Raw genomic sequence first — 23,796 nt, forward strand, 5'->3', positions numbered from 1 at the left:
TCTGATTGGCCTTCCTTGTAGGTGTCAGATGACCATCTCTCTCTGGTTCTGCCTCCATCTGATCATGGGAGCCTCTCTAGGCATCCCCTGGAGGTCTGAACTTCTGGTCTCTTCCCTTACAACAAGACCTATGAAATCCGTGAGTAGCTCGGTGAAGCGGGAGATACAAGCAATGCTGGAACTCAACACTATCCAGTTCTACATGGATTTCTGGAGGTTCTATATTGTATCCCAGTTCAACCCCTACCCATTGCCATAGCTAGATTAGTTTCTGGATCATCTAGAAAAGGCCAGGTATATCACAGCCTTAGACTTGACAAAAGGGCACTAGCAAATACCCCTTATGCGAGACTTGAGGGGAAAACAGCATTTTCCACTCCCCTGGGGCTCTTTCAGTTCACCACCATGTCTTCTGGCTTGCACAGAGCCACAGCCAGCTTCCAGCACCTCCTGGGCCACATGCTTTGCCATCATTGCCAGTTTGCAGTGCAGGAGCGCCACCAGCTTTTCTGCCGCCCTAGGCGGCGAAAGGTCCCGCCCCGAAATGCAGCCCCCCACAGAGGTGGCAGAAGGTCCCGCCACCGAAATACCGCCGCGGTCGCCGCCCCCAAATTGTAGTGCCCTAGGCGACCGCCTAGGTCGCCTAATGGGTTGCGCCGGCCCTGTTGCAGTGGCGTCCCTCGACGATGTGGTTATTTTCAGCACAGGCTGGCAGTCACACGTGGGCCACATGTTGGCTGTACTACAGTTGCTAGGGGAAGCTAGACTCTCAACAAAGCCCTCAAAATATAAATTTGGCATTCAAGAAACTAAGTACCTTGGCTGTCTCTTGGGAAATGCCTGAGTCCAGCCCCTTCAGGACAAGGTGGATGCCCTGAAGAAAAGCCCAGGTCCCTATAAACAAACTATGCATAAATTTCTCATAATATAATTGCTGCCTGAGCCTCAGCTATACTTGAAACATTTAATTATATAGAATATGAATGGTTGATATACAAATCAATTATTTGTATTACACAATTTACAAACAAACCAACACTTATTTATAAAAACCCAACTATCTTAAAAAAATGTTAAAATAAGATAACAAATAGAAGCAAAATTCAGAGGAGGGGGATAGAGACAGGGAGGAAAGGAAGTGGGCAGAGAGGAGGGGGAGGTGAAGGAAGGCCATGCATTTAATAGGATAATTCAGATACTTCCAAGGGGAAATGCTCTTTAAAGCAAGTTGTATGTAAGAGAGAGGCTGCTGGGCTGTTGCTGGGGGGGGTGGGGGGGAGAAACCCACCTTTCGGGACTGCATCTACTTTTCCTGATTTCTTTCCCCGTGACGTTTCCCAGCAATTCTGGAAAATGAGTGGCCATCCCTACCCTTAGTTGCACGAACTGTATGAAAATTAAAAAACAAAAACACCATCAAGAAAGCTTTAGGGCATACCATACTCAAACCCCATCTTTAACTGGCAGGTAGATGATACTTCACTAAGTTATATTTATTGGCCCAGAGCATCTGAAAAAAAATAATCCTGTTAATTTGACCAACAGTTTTCCAGGGGAAGGATACCTATATGCCACCTAAATGTAAAAGGGCAACGGGAATGTTTAAATTAACATCACCCTCTCTGACAAGGTCAGGGTCCGTCCCTTCCACCTCATCACCTTAACCAGGCAGGTGAAAACCGCTTCTCCCATCAACTTGGCTACTGAATCACTGCCAAAGGTTAGTCAGAAAATATCTATAATCCCAGGAGGGCGTCACAATTTGCAACTCCTGGAAGAATGTAAGAGAGCACGACAGCCCACAAAGACATGATCTTCTTCATGTTAATAATTGCTCCATCTGTAGCTGAATAATTATGTAAAGTGTCAAAAAATATGTCTCTGTCTTCTGTACTGCCCACTAGCACTGTGACATCAGTCTCATGGGCAAAAATTTTCATTGACAGAGTGAAATTCCTCTCCCCCTTAATCCTCACACTTAAACCCTGAAATCCCGTTAACATACACTGCCCACAGTAAAGGGTTCAAAGAAAAACAATACAAAATAGTCTCAGGGAACAACTTTGCCTTACCCCAGAATGGATCTGTATAGCCTTTCCCCTCCACCCATTTACTAAAGGGATGTGGCCAGTTAATAAACTGTGGGGGAATACCATATTGAGACAGGACCAGCCATAAGCAAGATAGGTTCATTATATCAAAAGCTTTGACCTGATCCAAGGCCAAAACATAAGACTGTCATTTGCCCCATTGCTCAGTTTCAAATACTTCCCACGAATGACACAAAGCATCTGCCACTGTGTGACCTTTAACAGCATTAGACGGAGTGGGTTGCAATAATTTCCCTGCTATTTTCCCCAAATAGCTAGAATGGAAGCCAAAATTTTGTAATCCATATTCAAAAGGGCAATAGACCTCCAATTCCTGATATCTTCCAAATAACATTTTTGAAAAAAATCAAAAGGCCTTCATAAAAGGAAGATCTCAATGTGCCTCTAGTCAAGGCATCGCTGAAAGCATGAGAGCATCACAGAGAGGAGATCCATAAGTGTCAAGTTTCCTTCCCCACTCTGAACTCTAGGGTACAGATGTGGGGACCTGCATGAAAATCTCTAAGCTTAACTACCAGCTTAGATCTGCTTTTGCTGCCACCACCCAAATTATTTATGAGTTATTTGGGAAACTCTGTCTACCTCCCCCCGCCCTCCAGAATATCTCCCTCCCAAGTACTATAACCCTTCCCTGGGTAGCCTTGGGAGACTTCTCCACCAATTTCCTGGTGAACACCGATCCAAACCCTTGGATCTTAAAACAAGGAGAAATTAACCATTTCCCCTACTTTCCCCCCACCAATTCCTGGTGAGTCCAGATCCAACCCCCTTGGATCTTAAATCAAGGAAAAATCAATCAGGTTCTTAAAAAGAAGGCTTTTAATTAAAGAAAGAAAGGTAAAAATCATCTCTGTAAAATCAGGGTGGAAAATAACTTTACAGGGTAATCATATTCAAAGAGCCCAGAGGAACCCCCTCTAGCCTTATGTTCAAAGTTACAGCAAACTGAGGTAAACCCTCTAGCAAAAGGAACATTTACAAGTTGAGAAAACAAAGATAAACCTAACGCCTTGCCTGGCTGTTACTTACAAGTCTGAAATATGAGAGACTTGTTCAGAAAGATTTGGAGAGCATGGATTGATGTCCGGACCCTCTTAGTCCCAAGAGCAAACAACCCCCAAAACAAAGAGCACAAACAAAAGCCTTCCCCCCACCAAGATTTGAAAGTATCTTGTCCCCTTATTGGTCCTTTGGGTCAGGTGTCAGCCAGGTTACCTGAGCTTCTTAACCCTTTACAGGTAAAAGGATTTTGGTGTTTCTGGCCAGGAGGGATTTTATAGTATTGTACACAGGAGGGCTGTTACCCTTCCCTTTATAGTTATGACAGTAAGCCTCTGATAAAATTCAACTGCCAAACTGTCCGCCCTTGAGGAAGTTTCCACCTTCAGTGACAAGATAGCTGCACAAACCGCCATTTCCTCTACTGGTCTCACAAGTGAGTTCTGTTCCTAATTTGCCACTGTTGGAAAACCCGTGATGCCATCCAAAAACTGCTGCTGCTGGAAAGAAGGAATGGTTTGTCTCTGAAAAACCTCCCTGTAATGTTTGTGAACTATCCTTAACATGCATCAGTGGACCTGCTCAGTGCTAGGTTCCTGTAATCCCACTACAGTATTTTCCTCTTGCATTTTGCAAATATATCAGAGGAGGTTGCCCTTTGCCCTGAAGTCCTTTGCAAAGTTAGCTGATTCCAGCTTTCTCCTTCAGTGCTAAATCACTTCCTTCTTAAACATCTGTGACAGGTATGGCAATTTTCTGCAATATCCTGGACAACCCTTATTGAATTAAGTTAATCTTTACTGAATTAAGTTTAAGTATTTTAGGAGTTCATTAAATTAAAAATGCTAATGTTTATGTATTATTTGTGGAATTGTATGTAACATCTCCAGGGAGAAGACATGACTAATGTAAACCCTGGGAAGTGTTAGGAGTTCAAAGGACTATTTGAAATGTGTCAGATAAGGATGAGCTTTTAAAGTTGGGTGGGTTTCCCAGGAAATCTCTAGAGGGAAGGTATATGCAAGTATAGCCCCTCCAATTATGCAAGACCTCAGCCTTTTAAAGCTTTGCCCTGAGAAGAGGACCTTTGTTTGCTTTCTTTGTTTGTTATGACGACAAGATCAGACGTCCAAACTGTATAAAAAAAAGACACTCAAAGATTCATAGGGGTGCTTGTTCTGAGCCAAAGTGGTTATGAATTTGTAACCACAGAAAACCCTCTTGGTTAGGTTTGAAGGACTGATTTCTGCCAGAGCCCTTGTTGGAGTGATCTCTGGTGAACTTATTGGCATGTGTGTATGTTTTTGTATTATTCTAATATGTTTTCTCTATAATGCTTTCCCCTTAAGAATAAATGTGCTTACTTAGAAAAGGCTGTGTGATACCTTAGAACTTTGGGCAATCACACGGTTTATAGCCTCTGAGGAGAAAAGCAAAGCAGGCCTGCTTAGGCAGTCTGATTGCTGGAGAATTCACTGTGTAGACAGGGAACCATGCAACCTGAAAATATCTTGGTCAGTAGAAAAAGAGAGACGCATGTGTTCCCCCAAGAGAAGTGTCAGCTAGGGAGCCAGAAGGCTGAGTGTGTGCACCCTTGGTGGACCTTCCATCTGTGTGATGGGTAGAACTATTGAACTCTTCCTAACTTTCTGTCACTGCATTATTAACTAAGCAAGTATTTAGTTTCCAATAACCATGACCAAAGATCGTTGCTCCATCCTCCCCGAGTTCAGCTCGGACCAAGCAGAGGTCAAATAACTTTACAGGGTGCACTGCACATTGTTCAGTTGCTTTCACATACACCTTGTCCAATCACCTATCCAGAGTACCCTCTAAAAAATGTAACTGCCCCCTTCTTCTTAAATGAGGATGCCCAAAAACATTTTTAACCCAGCAACACCACACACAGTTTGTAAGTTTCATCAGCTTGTAACCCCTCTAGGTTGCTTTGCTCTGTCAGTCACTGCAGCTAAACAATTAAAATCCCCATAAACACAACTGCCGAGACATCATTAAAAATAGTAGGAACTTCTATAAAAAGACCTTTCCCCTGCTTCTGATGTTGTGGGTCAGAGATGGTGAAACAATGATACCTCACACCCAAATAACAGAAATCAACAAACACACACCTCCCCAGCTGCAGTTCTACCACCCTCTGCACCAATGCTGCATAAATATAAAACAGTACCTCTACTCCATATAAGTATCAGGCCCTGTGGACCAAAAAGGTGGGCCCCTCCTCTAATTCCTCTGAGCTCCCACGTCATACCTGGAACAGAGTCTTGTTTCCTGGGTTCCCACTAGATCCAAATCCTGCCCCTCCAAAAACTAAAGGATCATTTGTTTCCAGCACACATCCTAAGAGAGTGCACGTTCCAAGTTGCAATTTTCAGTCTCATCTATACAAAAGCTCAGGTCCAAATTGTCACAGGTACTTGCAATCCCCATTTAGTGGACCACCTTCTCGCTGCTACTAAACCCCCTGACTGACCCCTCTCTCTCTCGACTCTTTCCTTTAGCCATTTTTCCTTGTTATCTAGTTCATGTCTGTCAACTGGGGGCCTCCTGAGTCCCCAGATCCTGATCCCAACTCTGATAGTTCTTTCAGAAGTTGCTTAAGCTCAGTAACTCCTGGTTCCTTTCCCACAATGAATGTGGGCATGTTACAAGCACAGGCTTCTCTTTCTGCTCCCCTTGATCTGCAACAATGCCTAATACAGAGAACCTGTTATCCATTTGAACTATGAAAATGCTGCGTGTTTTGGACAGTTGGTAGGCTACCCCCAGTTATTGTAACCCCAGCAGTCTCCTTGGATTCTCTTTTTCCCTGTCTGACTGCAAGAAATTTTTCCATTCCTGAAGTTGAGCACATCAAAACCTGGTCCCCAGCGAGAGCGTCTGCTGTACCCATAGCCTGCCAGTCTCTCCTGGTGACTGGGATTCCTGCATAACCAGCTGTGTCTGTGGATGTCCCTTCCATAGTTTCTCTTTTTCTGCTTCCCCATTTCCAGTATTCTCCCCCACATTACCAGTGCTCATATTCCCATCTGTATTGTCCTGGCGCTCAATGGTTCCCATTTCCTCACCCTACTCAATCTTGTATCAGTACAGGTCAAGGTCTTTCCCCCTAAAAGTAGAGAGGCTCTGCTACTCAAAATGGGGCTTTCATCAGTCATTGCAGTGCTGCGTGGAATCCTTTGACCCCCAGCTCAGGAAAGGAGGAAGATTCCTTAAGAGGTTGGGAATGTCTTTCCCTACTGTGTCACACCTCTGGGCACTGCCTATGAGCACATCCACTTTTCCGCCACATATCTTGCATCTAATGAAGTCTCTTCAGTCTTGTGTGCATTAGACCCATAGTATGTGCCCTTCCTCATACCACAGCTGCACCAATGTTCTGTAGAGCTGCAGGTAAAACCAATGCATGGCTGTCTGTAATACCTACAGTAATCCCACCCAGATGAAAAAAATAGTCACAGGCTTAATGGAAGGTTGGAATAAAGAAACAGCTATTATATCATCCCAATCCCTAATTCCAAACTGCTCCCAGAAAATACCACTTCACCACAAGAGTAAAAGCGGACATTGAATTCTCTGCTACCTGGCAGGTGTATCACAGCTTACAGTTGTGCAGGAGACAGTCCTAAAATATTTTAACAGAGTTCCAACAACAACATCCCTAGTGAGACATTTGCATGTGTCCCCTGCATAGTGCAGTTGAATCACGTATCTTTGCCAAGGCATCCTAGGATAAGGTTTCCATTGCAAGGAATCTTCCCCAGAAGCCTGGTCTTAATGGACTGACGGCTGCACAAGTTTTCTTCCTAAGCAGCCCCTCAAGAGACCCATGTCTGGAAACAGACCGCTCAGCTCTTTCCTTACTGTCATTTATTCCTTCATTGCTCACTCACAGCTGGATTTTGTGCTCCCTCATCAGAAGACCCCACTTCAAATTCTAAAAAATGCTTCTTTTGAGCTACTTTTCCCGCTGGTAGACTCATACCTTTAATATTCCCCTGGGTGGAGGTCCTTAAAGTGAATGGAGCCCTGCAACAGAGGAGACCGCAGCATTACCCCCCATCCACTTACAGAGGAAGGGGACACTACAGGTATTGCTGCTAAACTGCCTTTTATCCCTACATTTCTGATGCAACCCAACTGTGGCAGAGCTCCATTGCATTCCTGCCCCTCCTCAGGACCCCATACAGAGTTTGAAATGGTGGACATGCTTTGCAAACCACTTCCCAGAGTAAGGGGACATAGTTTCACCACCTTCATACCACAGGCTCCTGTTGGCAGTTGCTCCCCAATAGCCAGCAGCTGCAAAGCAAATTTTCCCCTTTTCAGTACCTACACCTATTATCTGTCCCTTCACCCCAAATCCTTCCCCACTCCCAGTACACTTCCCACGTCAGCTTCCCCGTATCTCCAGCCTACGGGCACAAACCCCCAGGCACCCACAGGAACAAAGCTCATATCATCAGCTGATAGCACCACGAGATCCACCAATCTGCACAGTAACTTCTGCATCGGTTTCCAAACAGACTCACTCTTCCACCATCACATCCAGAGAACTCGCTGGAGGAGACACCTTCGCAGGAACAGGAAGTGAGAACTCTCTCTCTCTCTCTCTCTAGCACACTGACATTGTGTTTGGGTTCCTACCACCACAGGGGAATGTTTAAATCCCCCAGGAACATGTATTTTCACTGAAATCTAAAGAAACATCATGAAAACATTTCTTCTTGTATTAAGTTTTGAGGACCCCTACGTTTTGGCCCTACTCTTCTTTACACAATTCTTCTAATCCTATATAAAACTGAGCTCCCAAGATGATATATTCAGCGATTTGCTATAATCAGGGATTTCTGAAGGATTTACAAGTGATCCTATATTTACTTCTGAACACTGGTTTGTCAGAGTTACCAAGGGAAACATCTCAGTGGTGAACTATTACACCCGCTTACTCTAGATTCTAAATCAGAAGCAAATGTAACAACCTTCTGGTAGCTAGTGTACATCCATTCATCTAAGGCAGGATAAATAGCAAGGAGGAGGGGGGGAAATGGGAGAGGAAGGTATCTTTGAGACCATTCTTTCACAGAGTCATAGGTTTGGAGACCAGAAGAAGTTATGATGATCATCTTGTCTGACCTCCTTCACAAGCCATAGAACCTCACCCAGTAATTTTTGCATCAAGCCTACAATTGTCAGCTCTCCTGTCACCAAGAAAAAAAAAGTGGCAATTTCAAAAAGTATGCAAACTACATTAATCAGAGGGAAGATACACTAAAGAACCTGAAGCAAAAAAACCCCACAAAGATATTGAAGGGGAAAAAAACAGAATGAAGGAAGCACAAAACACAGACACAACTTGAAGTAACTCACTTTATTGTAAATCTGCTGCAAGAGTTTATATGCTAATTATATACATAATTAATCTGCATACTTTTTCAATGTACTGTGTGCTGGGTAACAGATATTCATCTGAAGTTTTCTTATTTTAAATCCCAGCTAAAGCAAAAGACAGTATTGCTGTGTGTGCTGTGTAAAGGATTTTAGTTCAGCTTCTTAAAACACGTACATGTGAGACTGCAAGTTTGCAACATTCCTTCACATTTTATGTTGGCATTATCAGAAACAATGTACCATATTGTTAGCTGGTTATAGAAGAATTTATCTTATTTTAGAGTAAGCTGAAAGTAATGAAGTGTATAGATCCTAAAAGCTGTAGCCAGCAGGCTCTTTAGGAAATCACTGTGAAGTACCTCGCCTCGCCTTTCCATAGCCCAATAGCTGCCAATCCTCATCTCTTTAGAGAGAGGCAGAGAGAGCGAGAGATTGCACGTCAGAACCTTGTTCATTATTTCCCTACCCACCTTCAGAAATCAGAACCTCCCCTGCTGCTATGACATATCATTCTTCTGCTGACGTTTTATCATATCTGTGTGGGCAGTGTTTGGATTCACGGTGTCCCTGCTGCTTAAATGAAGGTTAGACTAAATGTGGACTAGAACAATGTCCTTGTCATTTTGAGATATCTTTAGACAATGATTTCCATTTACTGTGTGAGCAGCATTTTGTGATCACATGATCGGATTCCGCAACACCTACACTAAGTGTAAAATGAAGCCACAAAAATTTTATATTGTTGGCCTAGCATATTACAGGAAAAACACAGTGCAGCTGAGGTGTACGCTACTCAGCTCCAGTTTTCTAAGGGCTTATTTATATACAAAAAAGAGTGAAATAGGACTTTTCTAATCTAAAATAAGAGTGTCCATACAAAGGTTTTGCACCAGTTTGACTATACTGATTTTGTTAAATTGACACTCAAACTGTGTAGATCAACCCTTAGGCTCCTACTTCCCAACAAAGTAATATGCCGTTGCCGGTACACACATCTCTATCATCATCTTTAATGGATTAAAGGGACTGTTAGTTTTTTTTAAATAAATGAATATTACATATAATTTTACAGGAAAATCCTACATATTTTAATAGAAATCAAACCAACAGTTGTATAAATAAAATAGGGGATCTATAAAAGTGATTCTTTAAACCTAGGAAATGTATCGTATACCACTAGACCATGCTCTCTCCCCTCTCTGAGGGGACTATAATGAATCCCCCCTCTTCACAATGACAGTGGGAGCCGGCCAAGACCCATCTCCCTCCAGTGGGAGCCAGTAGCTTTTCCACTGAGTCCCACAGCTCCATTCAGATTCCTCTGCACTTTGGGGTTTCCCCAGTACCAATAGTCCAGAACACACTGCACTTCTCACAAGAGCATTCTTCACTCTGGGACATAAATACGAGTTTAAGCCCGTTTGTACGAGAGTTTAGCAGGACCCAATAGAGGAGCTATCAGGTCCCAGCATTGTCAGGTGAACATTGCAATTCTTTCCCTAAAGGCCGCAGTCATTTTAATTCCTCTGGTCCTGGGTTGGGTGTGGCCTCAGGATGTGGCAGCATTGACCATTTCTATTTTCCCCAGTTAATACCTACTTGTTTTTAAATATTCACGTTAACATTATGGCCTGACAATTGCTAGTATTCCTATACAAAAATAATACAAATCAAATATTCATCCTCTGTCATATATAGCCGGGATACTTTTGAGTCAGCTGATGTTGTGGGATTGCTATTAAAGTTAAAATTGGCTATGCAGGGATCATGTAATTATTCCTGTAGCAACATTTGAATGTATATAAAAAAGATTTGATGCAGGTCACTAGTCTCCAACTGCCCACCTTTTTTCAGTAGGGAATTCTATACGGTATGTTTGAATTAGTACCTATAGCTCTGAAAGAAGAAACCCACTCACCCTATCTAATGTTTTTCTAAGATGCTCATCACCACATGATTTACACTGCTCATTGCTTTGAAAAAGTTGGTTCCAAATAGTGCCTGCTTATTTTACTTACTAAAAGTAATTTTCTGGGAAGAGTCAGTATTTCATGGGAAAATCTGATCAAGTGGTATTGTTAAATCTGAAGAAAGGTATAATGAAAATAAATGTAAAATTATTAAACTACTTGTAAGAGATCATGAAAACATGCATGTGATGCATACGCTTCTGTTTGTAATATGATTGCATGAATAGTCTGTTCTTAAATATTAAATATGCATTTACCTTCTCCAGCTAGCCCAGAAACAAAAATGATATATTAGCTCTTTAGCAAGTGAAAATCATTTTCAATTTCATTAATTTGTTTTATTTTTTTCATGCATTCGGTAATTGCAATATGTCACAGTGAAAGATGCTATTGACCAGCTTTTAAAAAATAAAAAATATAAAGTGAATGTATCTTAAAAAATGTGATTCATTGTTGCTAGGCTTAAATTTTCAGTCTTATTTCAGTTTTTATATTATTGTTAACGTGAAGCCAACTATTTAACACAGTGCACAATAGTTATGGATGCATCCAAGCCCCTAGAGTATGTCTGCTACAGGCATCCTGCTGTCAGCACAAATGCTGTGTCTTGCTGTGCTCCCAGCACAAGTACACCAGAATATATGTGAACAGAGGATTGAGAGGGTATGGAAGCAGCTGAGATTGGAAACCAGAGGTTTGCCATTTTGATTCTTTGTGCTACATATTATTTCATTTCATTCGGCAATCCATTAAATAAGAGTGTGATTTTTTTTAAGTCACACCCAAGGGTATTGACTATTTTCAAGATATCTATAAATCTCAGCCTATTTTACTGTCCATGTCCCACTGATAAATATAAAACAGGCATTCCTGTTTCATCCCCCGCTCGTTGGCCCTTGCCCATTAATAAACCATCTTTATCAACTGCCCGGCTGCTGAGCTCAGGTACTACTGATAGGTTTAAAAAGTTCACATCAGCCTGTGTCTCTGCTGCTCACCCCATGTCACTGAAGAGTCACTTTTGGAGTGAGCAACAAAACATGCTGTTCCCACAAGAGTTAATTTAGCATGATTGGAGACATGCAGATCAGCAGCCAGGGGACTAAGAAAGATGGAAAGAGAAACATTTCCACAACATGGAAACAATCTGATTTTTAAAAATTGATTGGGAGGAAAGACTAGAAGGAAAACAAGAACCAGAGAAATTAATGTGGCCTTGTTCTAGAAAACATTCCTGGGACACGGAGATTAAAAGAGAGGTGTAACGGGGTGGTCTGTCCCTTTAAAGGCTGGGGGGCAGGGAGCTAGGGTGACCAGATGTCCCAATTTTATAGGGACAGTCCAGATATTTGGGCCTTTTTCTTATGTAAGTGGCTATTACCCTCCACCCCCGTCCCAATTTTTCACACTTGCTATCTGGCCACCTTACAGGGAGCAGTCAGCCCTGTTCTGAAGAGAAGCCCAGCAGGCAGGTGCTGGGAATTGGCCAATCCAGCAAGACAGCATTTTCTGATTAAATCTGATTCCCAGGTGGAGGCTATAAATAAGGGCCCCAGGCCATGAAAGAGCCTGAGACCAAGAAACAGCTGAGAGTACACTCTCCTATGGGCTGCAGCTGATTTTTGTACAGTACATCCACTTTCTTCCACCATATGTGGGGTGCACTGTATTACAACTAGTCTGGAACCAAGACAGTAAAAAATGTAGTAATTAGGGCTGTCCATTACTTGCAGTTAACTCACGCAATTAACTCAAAAGATTGTGATTAAAAAATTAATAGCGATTAATCCCAATTTTAATTGCACTGTTAAACAATAGAATACCAATTCTATATAAGAAAAAGGCCCAAATTGAAATGTATTAAATATTTTTTGATGTTTTTCTACATTTTCAAATATATTGATTTCAAATACAAAGTATACAGCGCTCACTTTATATTATATTACATTACAAATATTTGCACTGTAAAAATGATAAACAAAATAAATAGTATTTTTTAATTCACCTCATACAAATACTGAAGTGCAATCTCTTTATCGTGAAAGTGCAACTTACAAATGTAGCTTTTTTTTGTTACATAACTGCACTCAAAAACAAAATAATGTAAAACTTTAGAGCCTACAAGTCCACTCAGTCCTACTTCTTGTTCAGCCAATCGCTAAGAAAAACAAGTTTGTTTACATTTACGAGAGATAATGCTGCCCGCTTCTTATTTACAATGTCACCTGAAAGTGAGAACAGGCATTCGCATAGTACTTTTGTAATCAAAAATAAATATAAAGTGAGCACTGTACACTTTGTATTCTGCATTGTAATTGAAATCAATATATTTGAAATGTAGAAAACAATCCAAAATATTTAAATAAATGGTATTCTATTATTGGTTAACAGTGCGATTAATTTTTTAATCTTTCAATTAATTTTTTCAATCGTGCGATTGATCGAGATTATTTTTTTTAATTACTTGACAGCCCTAGTAGTAATACATGTTTCATTGAACATAATGTTTCATTGGACAAAGTTAATTAATTTATTCCAATTTGTATATCTATTTTAAAAAACAAAAATGAACAAATATACCCACTAGAGATGTACAGTATCAGAATCTCGATACCCACTGAGGCAGACCAAGCTAAGGCTAAAAAACCCTAAAACCCTGAAAAACTGGGTGATAAACTCACAGGATAACATTAGTGGGGCAGGAGATCAATTAAGTACTTCAAAAGCTGATTTTTGGGGGGGAAAATTACATTTATGTGACCTGCTGTATATCACTATGTATGGCATTCGGTCATGTTGCAGCAATGAGTCTATTGTGGTATCCCAGAATATAGTGCTAACTAGCATCAGGACACCCCAACCTCCACCCAAGTTATGGTGGGTCAAAGATTTGACTTGTTCTGCATTGGCGGCGGTTCTAGTCTAGCTGCTAGCTAATAGTGGGTATTTCTTGTTGGTCTCCACCCAAGTTATTTTGTGTAGTCACTGAGCAAATCTCTAATGCACTTGTACAGCTGTACTTAAATATTTGTCTTTGTTTTTAATTTTCTCCAACATTATGCAATCTTTTTGCCACAGCAGTAATTAGGGCAGCTCCCTTTCCACTTCCATCTTCAGACAGCATGAAAGTCACATCACACTGAGGTGCCATTTCTTTCACTGTTTCCCGTAAAATCCCAGAAAAACTAAAAGTAAAACAAAAACAAAACCACTTTACAATGTGTAAATGGAGTGATCATTTCTACTTGTTTATAAATTATTTAAATCACCACTTATTTAATTTGGTGTATTCTGAAATTTTTAGTTTGCTGATTTTATGCTAATGATTATCATACACGACCACCATAATGTACCCCCAGGTATAAGGGATCCTGAGTGTATCCATGTTGTTCACATCCTTTCTTCACTAACCCAGACTAAAAAAAGGTTTGTTTCACCTCTAGGAAGCAAGGGGCCAAACAAATAAGACAGCACATCAATCAACATCTTCCATTGGTTCTCCCCCCCCGTCCCTTCAGTATGTTCTGCCTCCTACAACAGGAAACAGAAACAAGTTCTTCCATCCTGTGAGACTGTGAGAGAAGAGGACCCATTTCCTCAGAGAGAACCATATGTCACTTAATGATGGTTCTCTCTCTAGCACGCAGCAGCAGGCAACACTGGGTTCCAGATTCCTTTCATATAAAGAAGCACTGAGGCCTTCTGTGGAGCTACTAGTCTAGCCAGCTCTTTGCCATCTCACCCATTGTACTTTATGGGAATTTCACTTTGCCTGTTTCAAGTGGTGCAATAGTGAACATGGAGCTTTTTAGGTGCCAAGGGGTTCTGATGATGAAGTCCCATCAGGAGCTAATGCAGGAATTTGTACTGCAGGTGATTCAGAAGAGAAAAGAAGGGAAGAAGAGATGCCAAAAGAAAGTAGTTAAATCTATGGAAACATTTCCATAGCCTAAGTTGGTTAGTTGGGAGATGGCAACTATAAATTCCTCTCTATAAAATGTGTGAAAAGTGAATGTAATCTGGAAACATTTTAACTGCAAACAAAAAAAGTGGCACTTCCCCATCTTGGTCACAGTTTTCATTTTCGGTTTTCCTATCTTTCCTACCATCATGAACTGAAGATAGCAGAGAAACCTCATATTTTAAAAACTATTGAGGATGATAGGCAGTCTTCCTTCTGCAAAGTGGGTCTTCTGATGCGGCTAGTTTGGCAGCAAATTCTACACCTTCCTCTACCCTCGTTAGACCTCATTCATGGAACATGGATGTAACCTCAGCAACTACCGTAATCTTCCATTTGAACAAGGCCACCTCTTTGGCAAAAATTTGGCCAAAGCCATCACCAAAAATGTTAAAGGTCCAAAATGCCAAAGATTCATTTAGAACCATTAGAAACGTCTTCCGTTACAGGTTTCCAGCATGAAGATTTCCTTTTGACTGAGATTTTGGGGGGAGGGGAGGTGGGTTTCTCCCCCTAATTGGAATTTTAATACATTTTAAGCATCCAAAAAGGCCATAAAAAAGGAAATGTTAAGGATAATATATGTGCTAAATGAACCAGAGAGGTACACAGTCTTTGACAGATGCAGCTGTTGGCTTGGCACCAGAATAGAGTTGACTTACTATAAATTAATGAGATGATAAATATGCCTTTATATTGCACTATTATTTAACATTTATATTGTATTCTCTCCTAGGGATCAACCAAGTCAGCGCCCGTTGTAGCTAGGCATTTATACTGTATAAAAAGAGTTTAGGTAGTTTCTCAATGTATTTAACTAAAAAGAGAAGCCTTCATTTCTTGCTTGCTGTGGAAGCTAAAACATTGGAAACTAGCTCTTCTGTTTAACTCAGAATCAATCATTACAACCTCAGCAGCAAGTTTCCTTTTCTTCAGGCAGGCTGCTTTGAACTAATAAAGTACAAGAAGGCACTGCTTTGAGCCTCTCTCTTGGCAATTTTCAATCCTTAGTCCAAATTAAGGAGTCAACTGCAGGGATACACATTCATTTCTTGAGGATAACCTTCCAGTTTCTATAATCTAAACAGACTATTGAATACAGTTTTGTTTGTTTTCTTAATGGACTCTTAAGTCAACACTAAAGCAAAGGAGGAACAAAGTACTCACTGCGGGTGTAGTTTGTATAAAGTTCCATCCACTCCAACAGTGATTTTCAAGTGCTCTAGATTTCTGTTTTCTCTCTTCTTCTCTACGATAGCAGCTAGTCCTGCTCCACATAGCTGGGCTGCTCTCTTTGAAACAGCACCACACACCTCCTTTACGATAATGCTGTCATCACAAGTGCTGTCCAATCCAAGCTGCTGCAGAATTCTTCTAACCTGGAGAAGGGCTAGCCGGTCACTGTGTTCATACAAACACAACAGCAACTTTTGGTTAGGAGATACTGTGTGTAATTTTGGATTTTTAGTCTTACAAATGAAACCAGATTGTTAGAGATTAGCTCTGGAGAAAAACCCAAACACCCTTAATTGGGAGGGAGGTTCTGATTGGAATCCAAATCCAAATTTTGCATCTTGAGCCCTTCTGTGATTGCGATGAATACCACTTAAGAGGAATGAGGTAGTTTTTCAAAGGCACAAATAGCTGTTGTGCACCTCTCATTGAAAATCAGTAGGAATTAGGCACCTCACTGCCATTTCTGCCTTTGAAAATCAACCACCAATGGGTCACAAGTCAGCCACCCTATTTTTTTAGCATCTTTTCCTTCAGGATCAAAAAGTGATTTTACTCTGAAGATCATGGACAAGCACCCACACACATGCATGCACATGTACATTCAGAGCACAGTTCTTTTTTATAATCCATTATTAATACTCTTTTTTGTAAAGGTAGTAACACTTGAGTGCCTCAGCAAACACTGTGAATGAGATAAAGGCTGTGCATGGTGGTAGGATTTTTAAGATGACACGGTTGGGTAAGAACGGGGATAATCACTCCTAACAATTACAGAATAATTATGCAACTTCCCCCTCCCCAACCCCCCCCACTCCTATTTTTAACAGGCTTCCATGAAGGGGAATACTCCATGTTTTTGTGGGGGAATCTCAGAATCATAGGACTGGAAGGGACCTGGAGAGGCCATCTAGTTCAGTTCCCTGCACTCATGGTAGGACTAAGTATTATTTAGACCATTCCTGACAGGTGTTTGTCTAACCTGCTCTTAAAAATCTCCAGTGATGAAGATTCCACAACCTCCATAGGCAATTTATTCCAGTGCTTAACCACCTTGACAGGAAATTTTTCCTAATGTCCAACCTAAACCTCCCTTGCTGCAATTTAAGCCCATTGCTTCTTGTCCTGTCCTCAGAGGTTAAGAACAATTTACCTCCTCCTCCTTGTAACAACCTTTTATGTACTTGAAAACTGTTATGTTCCCTTTCAGTCTTCTCCTCTCCATACTAAACAAACCCAATTTTTCAATCTTCCCTCGTAGGTCACGTTTTCTAGACCTTAGTCATATTTGTTGCTGTCCTCTGGACTTGCTCCAATTTGTCCACATCTTTCCTGAAATGTGGCACCCAGAACTGGACACAATACTCCAGCTGAGGAGTACAGTGGAAGAATTACTTCTCATGTCTTGCTTACAACACTCCTGCTAATACATCCCAGAATGATGTTTGCAGCTTTTTTGGGGTGTCGGGGGGCAACAGTTTTACACTGTTGACTCATATTTAGCTTGTGGTCCACTATGACCCGCAGATCCTTTTCCGCAGTACTGCTTCCTATGCAGTCATTTCCCATTTTGTATGTGTGCAACTGATTGTTCCTTCCTAAATGGAGTACTTTGCATTTGTCCTTATTGAATTTCATCCTACTTACTTCAGATCATTGCTCCAGATCATTCTGAATTTTAATCCTATCCTCCAAAGCACTTGCAACCCCTCCCAGTTTGGTATCATCCACAAACTTCGTAAGTGTACTCTCTGTGCCATTATCTAAATCACTGATGAAGATATTGAACAGAACCGGACCCAGAACTGATCCCTGTGGGACCCCACTCGACATGCCTTTCTAGCTTGATTGTGAACCACTGATAACTACTCTCTGGGAATCGTTTTCCAACCAGTTGTTCACCCACCTTATAATAGCTCCATCTAGGTTGCATGACCTTCTGATAAACAAACAAACTAGGAAAACATGAGACAGTATCAAAAGCCTTACTAAAGTCAAGATATACCATTATCTGCTGCTTCCCCCTTATCCACAACACTTGTTACTCTGTCAAAAACAACCAAAAAACTAATAGGTTGGTTTGATATGATTTGTTCTTGACAAATCCATGCTGACTATTACTTATCACCTTATCATCATCTAGGTGTTTATATGCTCCATTCTCTTTCTGGGTAATGAAGTTAAAATGACTGTCTGTCATTCCCTGGGTGTCCTTATTTCCCTTTTTTATACATAGGCACTATATTTGCCCTTGACTATCGAATATTGCCCTGGAATATTGACTAGGGGTTATAGAAGGGATCAGGGGCCAGGACTCTTGCAAAATGATGAGTCTCGATGTAAACCTGGCTGGTCACTTAACCTCTTTGTGCCTCAGATAATCTCTCTTTAAAATGGCTATAATACTTACTCCACATAAGCCACATAGCTATGCCAATGTAAGTTCCCAGTGTAGACCAGCCCTCAGACAAATTCCATTTACTTCAGTGGGAGCAGGGCCCAGGGAAAGATTTCAAGATTTGGGTCAGTATTTTGTCACTTCCTGACCTCAATAGCTCCTATTTGCACAGAAGCAATTGGCAATGAAAGAAGACAGAAACCACCTCATTCTAATGAATTACTTTACCTTTCAATATGAGACAGGAATTTTGTTTCAAATATTCCTCTTGTCCTGAGCGATTCCGAAATCTGACCTCTGAACAGAAGTCCATGTTTGGTTAAGTCAATCAAAATTTGCCTCACTATTTCACCCAAATACATTCCACTGGTCATTTTTTCATACCTATTTTACAAAAAATATTAATAAATAATTACAAATAATTAAGAGATGGAATTAATTCTGTTTAATACCATTGGTAGTACACACTATAACCACCCCCTAAAAATATTAAAAACTCGGGTAATTCCACTACCCTAAACTCACTGCTGCTTGGCTGTAAAAAACAACAACACAGTATCTTACAATTACTTCAAACGCAAACACTAGTTAGAATATTTCATGTTCTAAAGAAGATAAAGAAATTAGAAAACACACAAAATATTAAGTATAATGCATTGATTGAAGTTCCAGTTTTAGATTAACTCTAACATTTTACCCAGCTTCCCCCACCTTTAACTTTGGTGGCGGATATAAATTGGCACTTAGATCCAGATCAGGTCTGGCCTTGCAAAACGAAACTCAGCCTCCTCAACTCATTTTTTGCAGGATTTATTTTGAAGTTCGTTTTTAATACAAAACTTTCACAATTAATCTTATTTGGAAAGTATTCACAGTTGAGTATTTTATCCTAGCGTCAAGCCAAGTGGAACAGTAAAGTAAAAGGATGACAGGACAACACAGTCATGCTTATGTTTTGCTACGTGTCTTAAAAGGTGTTCTGTTTTGCAAATCACCTGTTTTAGCAATGTTGATGTGGGGACAGAGAAATAATTTAGTCCAGATATAAAGAACATAGGCAATCTGCATGATTTATAGTTTGGCAAATGAATTACGATACCAAAATCTCCTTGCAAATTACTTGTTTAAAAAAAAAAAAAAAAAAAGGCAGTTCAGGTTCAGGAACGTTGCAGTAACCTATTCATCATTTAAAAACAATAAAATCAGCTTTACCTCTGTTTCCCAGGATTTAATGAACCCTCATCCACTTCTTTATCATATTTTGTTCTGATACTATCAATGCACCCATTGTCACCAAATCCTCCCCATTCCGTGTTAATGCACATTTTCCCTTCAGTCCCTTCCACAATTTCAATATTCTTCATCTCTTCCATGTAGCACACGTTGCTGCCTGTTCCTGGGAGAAAGCAACAGGGCTTCAGTCACATCTAGTTAAAGAGTAGCTGAAATGCATAGAAGGAAATCATGGTGTCTACAGTGTGAAATATTTAAATGTCACTCTCCTGAACCAGATCCGTATTACAAAGATATCCCAAGATCTTAATAGAAATCAGTGTCAACAAGTGGCCTTTCTGATAGTATCTTCTACATCATTGAAATACAAACATTCAGAACTGAGGTAGGTTTTCCACACAATATGCCATAGAAATTAAGAGTACTGGAGATTTCCTATTACTGCAATGCCCTCATGGGAAACTCACTGGAGAAAAGGAGATGGGGTAGGAAGGCACAGAGTCAGGTGATACTACCCAATTGATATTTGCATCACATTTTGCAGGCCAGACAACTCATGCAACTGTAAAAGTTATTTGGCTCAACCATACTTTGTTTTATCCCATGTTCATGCATCTACATGTCATATTTGCTTGTTCAGTGTTGCTACACACTGGCCAGGCATCTTTATCTGCCTACCTACAATGGACCCTGAGTCCTTTTGTTCGGAGGATACACCAGATTCACAGCTCATCTCTGCATGTGAACACATTCTCCAAAAGAACATAACATCTGAATCTAAAAATAGTTGAGCGGGCAGAGCATCATCTTCAGTGCTTAATTTGTGCCAGGGCTGGGCCCTGGCATCTCTGGGCTTGCCACGGCAGTTATGAAAGTAAATCAATTGCTTGAGCCCTGGCACCTAATTGCTTGAGCCATCGCACCTCTTTCATTACAAATTAAGCACTAATCATCTTCCTACAATATTAGCCACAGTCTCCAAGGATTCCCTCATTATATTCTGCTTTAAACACCCTTCCCTGTCCTCACCACACGTAAGGCTTACAGACTGGCCACTAAGGGTGTGTCTACACTGCCCATGTTACAGCGCGGCCCTGGCAGACATGGGCAGTGTAGTCATGCTCTATCGCTGGAGGAGAGCTCTCCTGGCGATTAAAAAAAAAAAAACCCACCCTGAACGAGGGGTGGTAGCTTTATCACTGGGAGCCAGCACTGTCTATACTGGCACTTTTCAGCGCTAAAACTTTTGTCGCTCAGGGGGGTGTTTTTTCACACCCCTGAATGACTAAAGTTTTAGCGCTGAAAGTGGCAGTGTGGACACAGCCTTAAATTGTAGCACTAGAGGAAGAGATGAAACTTCATCCAGAACATGTCACAGCCTTTCCCCCAGCTATATTCATAGCCCCAGGGTGGTGTATTGGAAACAATAAAAATTACAAGCTGTCACTTTAAATCCTGGTCCAGCTTGCAGGCTAGAGACTTTGTAGGAAAGTGTGTGATCAATCTATACCTTGCAGAGTCAGTTTGCAGAAAGCTAGAGTAAGGTGGGGTGAGCTGTGCTGCTCTGTTTTAGTGATCAGCCTATTTTGTTTCCCTCCATTTGGGGTTTTTTCTGTGTCCTGAATTCTAAGAAATAAAGTATTCTTATTTTAAAGCTTTCCAGCAGAAAATATTTAATGTTTGTATCCAATTTAATCTGTTTGTAGGTTGTGAAACATAACACGCTGTCAGTCCAGTGACTGAAAATTAGTTAATCCCATTCTCCTACAACCTGGTGCAGATCATTACCACTGAGCTATTAAGCTAGCACAAATTCTCCAGACATTAATAGTTCTTAGGACAGACTTTATCAGTCTCAGTGATTTTTTTCTATCACAAATCAACTGATCATTTAAATATTTTGCTTTCATTTTAAACAAGTAATTTGACTAGTATTTTACCTGCAATAAAGCCAATTTCACAGTTTGGATCCTCATAGCCACATGTCATCATTGTCCCAACAGTGTCATTTACCACTGCTACAATATCCAAGTCAAACTCCTGCAATGGAAATCATATTATTTAGAAAGGGGTGCAGCTGTTTTAACAAACCAAATAGATAGGAATAGAATTCCTTACATTTCTGCGTTTAATGGCCTCTCTTAGCATATCAACAACATCCTCTCCTTCACAGTCTGTTGCCTTGAAACCTTTTGTCCACTCCACAAGTGCTCCCTGTAACAGAACAGCAACAAAAATGACAAATGTAGTTGGATGTGAATCCTGTGCACTGAATGGGGCAGGGTCCTGTAGAAAAAGTACTATGTAAGCATGTAATTAATGACTGTATCATTTGCGCAAGGGGGCTGAATTAAGGTTGCACAGGTAACCTTCATTCTGGCATTTCCTAACATTTGAGTGCTTGACTTTTGCAAACGTAATAATGTTCTTTTAATGTAGTTTTTTATGTATAATAGGTTTTTGGCCCGTGTAAAACCCAACTTCCACTGTGCTGACACCACTTGCAAAGGCGGATTTACCATGTAACAAACAGTGTGGTGGCACGGAGCCCCCAGTGACAGGGGGGGCCCAAAATGCAGGACAAATGTCATCTGACAACCTGCCCCTGAGTCCCGGCCGGCGGCACAGCAGGGCTCAGGCAGGCAGGCTGCCTGCATTCCATGGCTGGTGGTCCCACACTGCTCCCAGAAACGGCCAGCTGCTGGCAACATCTCTGCGTGCCCCTGGCGGGGGGGAGGCAGCTCCGCGTGCTGCCCCTGCCCCAGGCAGTGCACAGAGTCCCGCTGCCCCCCTCCCCCCAAGGGGCGCGCAGAGACGTACCAGCAACAGTGCAGCAGGGCTAAGGCAGCTCCCTGCCCGCGCTGCCTCCCTCCCTCTGTGCTGCTACCGAAAGCAGCCAGCATGTCCCTGCGGCCCCAGGGATGGGGTGTGGGGGAGAGAGTCTCCACGCGTTGCCCCCGCCCCGAGCACCAACTCCGCAGCTCCCATTGGCTGGGAACTTCATCCAATGGGAGCTACAGAAGCGGTGCGCAGAGACTCCCGTCCCCCGCCTAGAAGCCGCTGCCAGCAGGGTGTGCTGGTCGCTTTCAGAGCTGCACTGCCCAAGGTAAGCGCTGCCCCCCTGACCCCTACCGCACCCCTGCCCCAGCCCAGAGCCCGCACCCAAACTTCCTCCCAGCAGGGCCGGCTTTAGGCCAATTCCCCCAAATCGGGCCCCTCGCCTAAGAGGGCCCCGCGCCCTAAAGAAGAGAGCCTAACTTTTTAATTTTTACTCACCCGGCGGCGGTCCGGGTCTTCGGCGGCACTTCGGCGGCAGGTCCTTCACTCGCTCCAGGTCTTCGGCGGCATTTCGGCGGCGGGTCCTTCAGTGCCGCCGAAGATCCGCAGCGAGTGAAGGACCCGCCGCCAAAGTGCTGCCGAAGACCCGGACCGCCGCCGGGTATTCGAATCGGGCCCCGCACTTCCTAAAGCCGGCCCTGCCTCCCAGAGCCCACCCCCCAACCCCCTGCCTCAGCCTAGAGCCCGATCCAGCACCCAAACTCCCTCCCAGAGCCTGACTTCTGCACCCCAACCCCGTGCCTCAATCAAGGTACACCTCTACCCCGATATAACGCGACCCGATATATAGGGTGACCAGATGTCCCGATTTTATAGGGACAGTCCCGATTTTTGGTTCTTTTTCTTATATGGGCTCCTATTACCCCCAGCCCCCGTCCCGATTTTTCACACTTGCTGTCTGGTCACCCTACCGATATAACACGAATTCTGATATAATGCAGTAAAGCAGTCCTCCGGGGGGGCAGGGCTGCACACTCCGGCGGATCAAAGCAAGTTTGATATAACGCGGTTTCACCTATAACGCAGTAAGATTTTTTGGCTCCCGAGGACAGTGTTATATCGAGGTAGAGGTGTACCTCACTTTATTTTCATGTACTTCCTATTACTTATAATATAGGAGGAGGATGAAGAAAAAAAAGCATGACAAACGTGTGGGGCGGGGGGGAGATAAGAGAATGTTCTTTTTCTTGGCTCGGTCCCGGGGGGGGGCCCCAAAAATGAAGCTGTGCACAGGGCCCCACTAACTCTAAATCCGCCAATGTCCGCTTGGTTTGCTGTTGACAACTTTACTCCATGGTTTATTAAGATTCTGAACCATGCTTGCAGCACAAACAGTGGTTCAATTTGTCAAGTTATGTCCCTAAATACTAGACATTACCAAGGTGTAGCTTGTTACCAGAACAACAGAGACACAGTTAGACCGGAAGAAGGTAGCCTCACATATGCCATTATTATTTGACCACGTTTGAGAGTGAACTATGACAAGAATTATATTTATTGTAAATAATTAAGCAGTCAACTTAATGAGTTTTAAGAAATTTCCATTGCAAAATTTCAGCTCATTTGATGCGTGATACTGGGGATTCTTATCTAGGTTACCATGTGAGTTGTTTTAACTCGAAGATAAATAATCTGATCCCACTG

General features: G+C 42.1%; 1 protein-coding gene across 1 annotated transcript in view; it reads right to left on the bottom strand.

Moving 5' to 3' along the window:
* Positions 1-13,529: 13,529 nt before the first annotated feature.
* The window catches only part of LOC135881407 (hexokinase HKDC1), a 37,430-nt gene continuing 27,163 nt past the window's right edge, over positions 13,530-23,796 (bottom strand). The window contains exons 13-18 of the mRNA XM_065408060.1: positions 21,433-21,528; positions 21,255-21,354; positions 19,294-19,477; positions 18,310-18,465; positions 15,618-15,851; positions 13,530-13,674 (exon numbers count right to left, since the gene is read on the bottom strand). Coding sequence (XP_065264132.1) covers positions 13,530-13,674; positions 15,618-15,851; positions 18,310-18,465; positions 19,294-19,477; positions 21,255-21,354; positions 21,433-21,528 — 915 coding nt within the window. The remainder of the gene's footprint in view (positions 13,675-15,617; positions 15,852-18,309; positions 18,466-19,293; positions 19,478-21,254; positions 21,355-21,432; positions 21,529-23,796) is intronic.

This window comes from Emys orbicularis, chromosome 7, assembly GCF_028017835.1.
Source record: "Emys orbicularis isolate rEmyOrb1 chromosome 7, rEmyOrb1.hap1, whole genome shotgun sequence".
Taxonomy (NCBI): domain Eukaryota; kingdom Metazoa; phylum Chordata; order Testudines; family Emydidae; genus Emys; species Emys orbicularis.